General features: G+C 46.2%; 1 protein-coding gene across 1 annotated transcript; it reads left to right on the plus strand.

Annotated features, from left to right (window-relative positions):
• Positions 1–1,452: 1,452 nt before the first annotated feature.
• LOC308248802 (dehydrodolichyl diphosphate synthase complex subunit NUS1-like) lies at positions 1,453–2,175 on the plus strand (the record flags this gene model as incomplete). The annotated part of the gene is made up of 1 exon (XM_080669106.1): positions 1,453–2,175. A coding segment is annotated over one exon (723 nt), but the record flags the coding sequence as incomplete, so codon positions are not given.
• Positions 2,176–10,905: the final 8,730 nt, after the last annotated feature.

The raw sequence follows: 10,905 nt of genomic DNA on the forward strand, positions 1-10,905 counted from the left end.
CAAATCTTTTGAACTGAGCTCCTCTAACATTTTTCAGGATCGGCTCTACCACCTCTGAAACACTTAATAAATATGAAAGTCTTCTGCCAGACCACCTGATTGCTGCTAGATGCTTTCTAAGTGGGGGAAACGGTCCTTTAATTTCTATTCACTCCTCATCAAGCTCAGTGCGGGATTCTAGAATTCTTTCAGGTCTGCTGCCAGTGGGAATTACTCTTTATGCTCGAAACATCTTCTTAATGGAAGTTACAGGCTACAGAAAAAGAAAAGGTAAGATCAGAAATCAAAGTAAGGCTGTCAGAAAAGAAACCATCAAAAGCCTGAAATCCCTTTGAAAGATGAAAGGAACGGAGAATACACAGGCCACAGCCAGTGAAGAAAGAAATAACACCCTCAGGAAAGAGGCGAGGCTTCAGAAGGGGGTGTGCCGGGTCAGCGTGGGTGTGCATCACGCATGCGTGAAGTCCCTTGTGTTCCAGCAGCCACGTGTGAGCGACAGTGCCGGGACCGTGCGTTGAGTTTGGCATACCCATGCGGGATAGGCTTGCATAATTTACTCTCAGTTTTCCAGAAGGAAATGGTCTTTTACTGACCAGTATGTCTGAATTAGAGCAGTGAGGAACGACAGCAAGCACAGTGTACAAACCCTGGGATGCTCAAGGCCGAGGCAGCATGTGCAGTGCTGTGGGAGCATCAGCAGAACAGTGAGCTGGGGGTCTCGGAGGGACAGGAGACTGAGGCGAGGCCCACGGCGTCAGGAGGCTCTTGTGAAGGACACGCTGGGCACGGGAGCCGCGTCAGAGCCAGAGCAGGGAGGGAATGGCACGCACAGGAAGGGCCTCCTGGCCACAGCTTCATCAGCATCTCCTCACCAGTGCCCTGTCTGCCCACTGGCAGGTGCCCTCCTCCTGCGGCCAGGCTCACCCCAGAGTGGGGCACAGCGGGCCTCACGCACTTGCACGCGAACTGGCGGTGGAAGCAAGCACTACGGGTACAGATCTGAGATGGAGCCGTGACTAAGCTGCTCACGCAGGAAGGAGAAACGGGAAACACACACGCTGATGGCCAATGACTGGACCCCAGGTTTTATAATTGGGTGCTAGAAATGTTTGCTGTTTTTCCATACTAGACCTGTCTTATCTGCTTCCGTGCTATGATAACAGTGTGACCCAACCCACGTCTAAGTGTGTGCAGCATGGGCGTCAGCCCTGTCTCCACCTCCCCCGCAGGACCCGGAGGGGGAAGGCCAGGACCTGCCGGGACCCAGTGCCAGGGGCTGTGACCTGCCCGCACAGCACTTTTCGGCCTGCACGCGTGGGGTCATGCCAGTCGTTTCTGTGAAATGTTCAAAATCTGCTTACTGGAGATTACAGTACATGAAAAAGGGATGTCCAGATAGCCCGATTTTTTCTGATGCATTATGAGATTCAAAGTGCAAGCTCATGACTTGGTTTCACGCTCCGCAAGCCCCCTGCTGCAGGCAGGAATAGCGGGCTGCACCGGCACCAGCGTGGGGGGCCGGGCCCGGGCGCCCCCCACCCTCGGCTGCGCTGGGGCGCTGACGGCCGGTCTCTGGAGAAGCTGCCCGTGCACATGGGCCTGGTGATCACCGAGGAAGAGCCGGAGACCAGCTTCTCGGACATCGCGAGCCTCGTGGTGTGGTGTATGGCCGTGGGCATCTCCTACATTAGCGTCTACGACCACCAAGGTATTTTCAAAAGAAATAATTCCAGATTGATGGATGAAATTTTAAAACAACAGCAGGAACTTCTGGGCTTAGATTGTTCCAAATACTCAACAGAGTTTGCAAATAGTAATGAAAAAGATGATCAAGTTTTAAGTTGCCAAGTGGCAGTGAAGGTCCTGTCCCCAGAAGATGGAGAAGCAGATATTGTACGAGCTGCTCAGGATTTTTGCCAGTTAGTAGCCCAGCAGCAAAGTAAATCCACAGATTTGGATGTGCATATGTTAGACAGTTTACTCAGTTCAAATGGTTTTCCTGATCTTGATGTAGTACTGAAGTTTGGGCCTGTGGAGAGCACTTTAGGCTACCTTCCCTGGCACATCAGATTAACTGAGATTATCTCCTTGCCTTCCCACCTAAACATCAGATATGAGGACTTTTTCTCTGCCCTTCGTCAGTATGCAGCATGTGAACAACATCTGGGAAAGTAGTGATCCCTGGCTGCATAATTTGATTTCAGTCTTTTGGAGGAAAGGACCTAAGTGATTCTGATGTTTACAAAGCAACTATGGAACCCTGTACACAGCTAGTTCATAACCCTCATAATTTATCAACAAACACAAAAAAGTGTCTTACTTGAGAGTAAGTGTGTGTGTATGGAAATAAACTTATAAATGGGAAGGAAGTGTTAGAGAAGGAAATACATGGACTTGCACCTCTGAGCAAGCAGCAGTAATGTTATAGGAGCTGAAATTTCAGTTTTAAAGCCTTCAGCCCCAACTACTTCCCTGTTTTTGTAGGGACATGAGTGGATGTTTAGAGCTGTTAGATTATTATTTTGTGGCGGGGGGGCGGGGGGGGGGGAGACTTTTTTTTCAGTCTTTCCTGATGACCAAACCTTAATTTTTAAGAATAATATATTGACTTATTAAATGGAAGCATTGTGAGTTTGAGGAATTTCCAGAGGAATGGAGATCTTTATTGCTCACCATTGAAGCCCAAGGAATACCTGTTTTCAGATACTTGTCCTTTTCCATCTCATCGTTATTGTCAAACAATGTGACTGGAGAGTGTTGATCTGGGGTCTTTGTTCTGGGATGTGAAGTTCACTTGAAAAGAACTTTTACAACATTGAAATGAAGAATTTAAAGAATTTTAAAAATTTAAGTATTAGGCAGTCCAGAAAAGGTGAAGAAGTTGTAATCTGAAAAACAAGATGGAAAGTTTCCTAAAAAAGAAAAGTTAGGATTTTTGTTGTTTGATGGATAGTGTGCTACATAACATCCAAAGTTACATTTAAAAAGTATTTCCACTAGCTGTTTGTTTAAAAAAGCACTTGAGGGAAATTACACGGCAGCTCTTTTCCTCAAAAGTAACCTGTTCCTCTTTGGAATCACATGTTTAGGACCATGTTAGTACCCAGGGTTTTTGCTCAGTAAATCCTGATGGTGACTTTCTGTAAAAGACCTTTAAGTGAGATTGAGGGCTGTGTAGGTAATAAAACATTACCAAAGGCTACAAAAGTAAATTAATTCTACATATTCTCTTTCATGACAGAGAACAGCACTGGTTCTGTTATCTTTTTAAATAAATAAATGATCTTGATAGGTATTTAGTATTTCTTTCCTCACTGCTGATCCTTGGACAGAAACCATTCTTTATATTTGATGGACTGGTTTCAGAACAATCTTAACAACTGTACAATAATTATCTAAAATTGTACATTTAGAATGGAGAAATTTGAATACTAGGTCTCAGAAGTCTGAAAAATAGCAGAGAAGACTGGATTTGGAAAGTAAGATCTGGAATTGCTTGTCAAATTCTGATGATATGAAGAATAAATGTTTCAACTTTAAATTACAAAACCCCATTTATGATTTAAAAAATACACTTGAAATAAAATTATTAAACTAAATTTTGGTTTAGTGATATTGCTTTGCATTTCATTGTTCTTTGAACATTGCAAGACTTTTTTTTTTTAAGTCAGTTTATTGCTGAAAGTTTTATGTGAAGCTACAGCATATCTCTAAACTTGACCAGAGAATTTTTTATTTCTGTTCCCCAGTACAGTGATTCGTGTTCTAGTGAGGATTTTTTTTGCCTTAGTTTAAGACTGAATTTATGGCTTTTATAAACATGTGTCTGGAATATGTATAGCTTTAATGAATTAAATGTAATGGGCCCAGTTGAAGTGAGAAGATATATTTGTTAAAATGACGTTAGTCAAATAAATTACCCACTGGTATATAGCCAAAGTCACTAAAGGTTTAATAGTTGTCTTTTACTTTATTTTCTTCCATTTTGTAGCAGTATAGTGCTACACACCAGAGTGAATCTATAACCTGTGACTTGAGTTTATTATAGTCCTAGGAAGAGACCCTGAAAACAAATTGCTAAGGATTCTGAATTCAGATACAGGCATTCCATATCTTTTGCCTCATGGGTTCAACTACTAGTACAATCTCCACAACTTGAATGGCATTGGTCATTCTGTAATTCCTGCCAAAATTATCACTAGTTAACGCATTATCAGGGCTCCCTTGCACTCCCAAGAAGAACTGGTAATTCTAAAGGAAAGTGTTGTTTGTCTTTATGTCTATTGAAGGATATTGTTTAAATATCCTTTAAATACTTTTTTGACACTCCCCATAATGGAAAAATTTATCAAATTAAACCTACATTCTAGATGGCAGCTCAGAGCATAGCAAGAAGTCAGGGGTTGAATTCCAGTCCCAATCTGGTTTGATTTTGTTTCTTAAAAATGATTACTGTTACAAAGTTTGAAAGCTGGTTTTGATGCGAATAGCAAATTGTGTATATTGTGACTAAGGCATAATAGCCTGTCTTAAGAGAGGGAGGTGTTGTTAATAATCAGTGCCAAATACACTGTGCTTATCTACAAATTAATCTCTGAATGTATGTTACTTGATAGCTCCCTCCTCCTCCTGTGTGATGGTTCCATGCCTAGTAATCCTTGTGATGTTTTGTATGGCTGTAGACTTTGGTGACATGTAAATAATGTGCAAAGCAAGTTTTTATGATTAAGGAATCAAATTTATTGAATTTTATGATTGAAAGTCGAAACTTAACATGTATGAACAAAACAATAAAAGAATATACTCTTTTCATGGACTAAAAAAAACAAACAAACAAAAAAAAACGAAGTACAAGCTCATTTTGGCATAAAGATATTCCTCTGTACTATTAACTCTTTTCAAACATGAGATTTAAGTGCAGATAGAAATTTTCCTCGTTTTTCAACTTCCGTATGCAAAAAATTACTGTCACCACAGAGATCAAACAGTTTAACAGATTTTCTGTCAAATAAGTATCCCACCATTATTCGTCTTTGGAGTTTCCCTGTCCCTTTCTACAACCTACTTCTAGGCCAGATTTATAATCTCTACAGAGAGTAGAATCTGACCCTTCTCAGGTCATGACTCCAGTCTCTTGTTTCTTGCTCTGATCACTCCTCTTTCTTCCCACCCTCAAAAGTGAGTCAGTATGGAGTCTACTTCCACTTCCTTCTCCTAGAAGCGTTTTTTCTGTTGCCTGCGCTTTCACTGTACCAGTAAATGGGAGTCCACTGCTATCAGCTACCAGGGATCCCCTGGATTCACTTCTTTAAGTTACCACATGGATTTTATTTATTACAACATACTCTGCACTAATACACAGAGGCCTAAAGCTAAACGAATGTATTTGGTCCACATTTTTGTGGTTTTATATTGGCAAGCTAAATTTTAAAAAATCCAAACAAAGCCAATGGTTTTTGAACAATAAAGTTTCTTTTGATTAACTTTTCCCGAACGTTTCTGTAAAGTCCCCCCAGCGAGAGTGTCCGTCTCATGACATGCTCATCCCAGCGTGATGCTCTGTCCCCTCCCAGGACCCGCCGCTCTAGGAGGGTAACGTGCAAACCAGGAGACAACATCCCATCTTATATAATCCTGGGGGTGAGGAGCCACTTGCTACGTTCCCCTTCCAATAATTCAAAAGCAAGACTTCTAATTTTAAAGGAGAGAGAAATGGCAGCTGGTTAATTTCTAATGAGATTTTTAAATCTCTAGAAACACACTTCATGTTTTTACTCCCGTAGAAATCCCTAAGCAGGAGTGGTGATTGTGCCCGCTGATCACTGCGCACTTGGAGCCCTCTGGTGACCATTTGCAGGGGGCACAGTGAACACCTAGTTGTATTTTTCAAGCAGTGATTGTAGCATGAGAGGTGAGAAAACACCAAGCCTGTGAAGAAGGAGAGTGTCCGCCAACCACGAAGGCGTGGCTCTAATTACGCGAAGGAAACTTTGATTCTATTGCAGTTTAAGTACATGGTTTCTTATGGCGACACCGCGGATGTTATCATGCATCACTAAGAGGATGTCACCTGCAACAGACACTCAGAAAATGTGACAAACGCATTTAGATCTTTTGCATGAGCACATGACAAATAACACTTAGAGAATGCAGTGTTCAAATCAAGCCCAAAATGGGAACTCGTGTGCTTTGAGAAATACGGCATTTCTAGCTCTGCCTCTAACGTGGCGGAGCAGGCCTGCAGCTGGGGATGCTCCCTCCCGAGGAAGCGGCGCCTTTGGAGAGCGTTCTAGACAGGCGATAGGCAGGAAGACCAGGCCCAGCCTGGACGGTGCTGGTTGTCAGGTTAAAAAGGGCCGGCAAGGCACCCGGAACGCGGATGGACAAAGGCACTACCGAAGAGGACTCCGCTGCCAGCCTGCACGAGGTCAGCAACATGGAGACAAGCAGAAGGCGGTGGAAATCCAGAGCTTGTGGGAGATTCTAGAAGGTCAGCTCCTCGCAGAAGCCCGGAAGCAGGTGCGCGAGGATGCCCGGTTCACGGAAGCGGGCACCTTCCATCGCAGCCCAGCGCTGCACCAGCTTCTGGCAGCGGAGCAGAGAGAGGAACCTCGGGGATGTGCGCCGTGGGCCCGGCGGCGCTGCGCGGGTTAACATTCACTGCAAGTGGGTGTGATTCCCTCGGGAACTTCCTGCTCCTGCGACACCCACGTGGCGGGTCATAACGCTGGCATCCCTGGCCGCTTGGTGGTTGAAAGGTGGGTCATCAGGTGACACTCCGCCTGACAGAAAGTCCAGTTAGGCAAGCGCCCGAAGAGAGGGCTCGCGAGGACTGACGTGCGCCATCCACCCGTGCGTGTGCCAGGGCCGCTGCGGCTGACGCCCCTGCTGTCCATGTGGCCTCCCTTGGGGCCTCTGCTCCTCTTTGGTGCCTCCAACTGCTGGTAACAAAATGCCACACAAACCTGTGGCCCTCTGTGAGCAAGGGGCCCCGCCGAGCCGCAGGCGACACCTGGGGAGAAAGTGCCTCTGCGTGGAGACGCACTGGTTGGCGGCCCTGGGGTGGCCGGCTTTCCCGTAAAACACATAGAAAAGCCCAGAGCAATGAAAATGGACGGCACTGAAAACCAGCCAGCCGCGGACTCTGCTGGAATCTGGCGGCGTTTCCACTCAGATGTCAGGCCTTCTCCACATGGCGATGAATCGGAGTCTCGCAAGGAGGCTCACCCAGGTCTCCTGGGGCGGCTCTGGGTTACAGCCAGGTGAGGACGGGCCACGGGGATGCGGATGGTGGACAAGTGGAAACTGCAGGCTATGGTTGGTGTGGAAATTAAAATATAGCATATCATCCCCCTCCTCCCCCGCAAGCAAGGCGCTGGGACTCCTCCTCCCTCCAGGAAAGCCTCAGCTGGTGTGAAAATATGAGTCCCGCCCCTCGAACCGCCTGCTGCCCGGAAGGCCGAAGGCTGCCCAAGCACCTGCTCCCACATGGCTCATCCAGGAGCTCCCTAGAATCATGCGAGCTGCTCCAGCACCGCCCAGGCAGAGGCAGGAAAGCGCGCACAGCGGGGAGCTGTGCCCTGGCAGCGGGGGCTGCTCAGGGAGCAGGGAGGGGGTGGCGCGGGAGGACGGAGCTGGAGAGACGGGGATGAACAGCTGACTGCAAAATGCCCTGCAGTCTCCTCAGAGCGTCAGGGAGCAGCGGGAGGAGCAGCATTCTTATTCCTCCAGAAGAGCATCTGAAAATGCGGCCAGACAGACAGGAGGAAGCGGGCTGGGACATGTGCATGCGCTGGAGAGGAAGAGAAGAAGGAGCGGGCTTGCCTACATGACAATGTCTCTTGAAAAGAAAACAAGACAATGAATGAATCACAGGTGGAAATGGTGCAGATTAAAACATGGAGAGGCATTAGCTATAAAAACTGGCGGATAATTTCAGAAACATGATGAATATATTCAAGAAGGAACTATTTGAAAAACTGGAGCCCCAAACCATCAGTTGGAACTAATATAAAGTGGGAGCTGGCTATGATAACCAACAGTGTGAGACAATGAGAATGCAATGACCCAAGTAAAACTGGACACTGAGGCAACGAGAGGCTGACTAGACGCTGTAGGATAGGATGTCAGAGATTTCGGGAAATAAGTATAGACTTTCCTGGAATGCAGAGTGCATACCAGCCAGACTCTTTCTAGCATAAGTCTCTATTGTCACGTGGCGCCTGCTGAGGGTCACAAAATGTGCACAGCCTCTCCAGGCTGTCCCTCCAAAGCCCAGAAGGAGGAAGGAAAGGTCATGTCCAAGAGCAAAACCCTGCCCTATGTGTGTGTGAGTGTGGAGTTGGTTGAGTTATGCTCTGGTGTGGTCTGAAGCTGGCTACCATGTGTGTTGATTCTTGGGGCCTCTTGGGAGGGGTATACAGGCCAAGGTCAACTGCTGCCTGTCCCCGGCTCAGGGCCACCTGGCATGAGCTATAAAGTGACCTGCAGATGGTTGCCACTCGTGCTGGGCTGGGAGGTGCTTGGGAGGCCACTGCTGCCAGTGCTGGCCCGGGTTGCTTAGCAAGGGGTACGCAGCAGACATCAGATGCTGCTTGTTTGAGGTGTATGAACCTTTGAGAGATTTTAGGAAAGTCCTCAGCATGACAGGACTTTTGTATGGAAAAGCCACTGGAAGCAGCTTGGGTGGGTTTGCAAGTTGGGTGGGGTGAGGTCTTAGGGAATCACTGGGGCAGGGCGAAGAGTGTGAGCCAGGATGATGGAGACTCTGATACGGCCCCCACCTGTGGGCTCTGGGGGGCTGGGGAGGGCTCATCAAAGGAACAATGGCTCTGCCCCACTGCTGTCTGGGACAAAGCTGCCTCCAGACCCACCATGAAGCCAGGCAATGCAGTCTGTGGTTCTTTGGCGATGCTGCCCCAGGCTGGACTCAGAGCCAGGGAGTCCATCAGTGAGTGAGTCGGGCCCTTTAAGCAGAATGCCTGGGACTCCAGCAGCCTTCATCTCACTCAGCAACAGTGCCCACTGGTTTCCACAGCCAGCCCTTATGGGGGCTTCACTTCCTGGCACTGGAGTCTGGACTGGGGCCTGGTGTCGGGCTAGGAGTCCTCGCTCCCTAGGGGGACCTCTGAAACTAAGATAGCCCTTCTGATTTTTAACACTTGCAATGGGTGTAGGCCCAGCCCTCCAGGTCTCTGTCCCTCCCACAGCCTCTGCACGGTTTCTTCTTTATGCACGTAATCACAGGGCTTCTGTTCAGCGGGAAGTCAGCCGGCTCTCCCTGCTGGTCGCTTTGTAGTTTGGTTGTAATTGTGATGTGGTCATGAAAAGAGGCAAACATTGCATTTACCTCGCTGTCCCCTTGACTGGAAGCCCGATTTTATTTCTTTAGGACTGGTTTGAAGGCCATATCGATTTTTTTCATTTTTGAAATACACTGTCAAATAATCTTCCGCCGAAACCGGTTTGGCTCAGTGGATAGAGCGTCGGCCTGCGGACTCAAGGGTCCCGGGTTCGATTCCGGTCAAGGGCATGTACCTTGGTTGCGGGCACATCCCCAGTGGGGGGTGTGCAGGAGGCAGCTGATCGATGTTTCTCTCTCATCGATGTTTCTGACTTTCTATCCCTCTCCCTTCCTCTCTGTGGAATATCAATAAAATATATTTAAAAAATATAATAATAATAATAATCTTCCATTATAATTTTATCAACTTATTCTCACAATACCTAAGTATGAGTACATGACTTTCACCATTTCTTAACCAATAGATTTCCACATTAAAGATTCCTGCCAATGAGTTTATCTCATTTCAATTTGCATTTTGCTAATTAAAGATGTTAAAATATAGTTTCAACTGCTTCTAAGACATTTACTTTTACTCTTTTAAGAATTGTTTAATAGTCTTCATCCACTTTTCTATTAGAAACTAATATTTTGTTCTATTAGTGGCTTTTCTTTGAACCATTTATAAAACTTCTTACTATTAAGACAAAAATATAATTAATAAGAAAAATAATACATATTACAGGAAAATTTTAAAATGAAAATATGGAATTCAGAAAGCTTAATGAGATAAGGAAAAAAAGTAATAAAAAGAAAGATTTAGGATCACATCAGAATTCTAAGCAGCAAAACGGAGCAGTTTTTTATAAAGTAAAAGAGGCACGAACATATAACTTACTAGGAGCCCAGCGTGCAATTCGAAATTGTGTGGTGCCTCCCATCCTCGAATTGCCAGTCCAGCCCTGCCTCCCTCCCCAGGCCCCGCATCAGCCTCGCTGCTGCCGGTCCGGCCCTGCCTCCCTCTCTGACCCATGAAGCAGCCACGGCCACTGCTGATCAGGCCCTGCCCCAGCACAGGTGCACGGAGTCCCCTGCCACCCTGCCCCCGACGCTAAGCGCGCAACCTCCTCCTGTCCAGTCGACCTGTTACGGCATCTTACTTAATTAGCATATTTCTCTATTTTATATATATATATATAGTTTGTCTAGTTAAGCTATTATCTAAATGTGGATGCAGAATAAAACATTCTCAGCCATAAAGGCTGTAGAGTAGTTAATACAAAAGACTGCCACTGAAAAGATTCTTGGGGGAATTATTTCAGGAAGAAGATAAATACTTCTTTGAAGATACAACGATACATAAAAAATGTGCCTGACCTAACCGGTTTGGCTCAGTGGATAGAGCGTCAGCTTGTGGACTGAAGGGTCCCAGGTTCAATTCCGGTCAAGGGCATGTACCTGGGTTGCGGGCACATTCCCAGTAGGGGGTGTGCAGGAGGCAGCTGATCGATGTCTCTCTCTCATCGATGTTTCTGACTCTCTATCCCTCTCTCTTCCTCTCTGTAAAAAAATCAATAAAATATATTTTTTTAAAAATGTGCCTAAGAGTCAGGACACATGAG

The sequence above is a fragment of the Plecotus auritus genome (genome assembly GCF_963455305.1).
Source record: "Plecotus auritus genome assembly, chromosome: 5".
NCBI lineage: Eukaryota > Metazoa > Chordata > Mammalia > Chiroptera > Vespertilionidae > Plecotus > Plecotus auritus.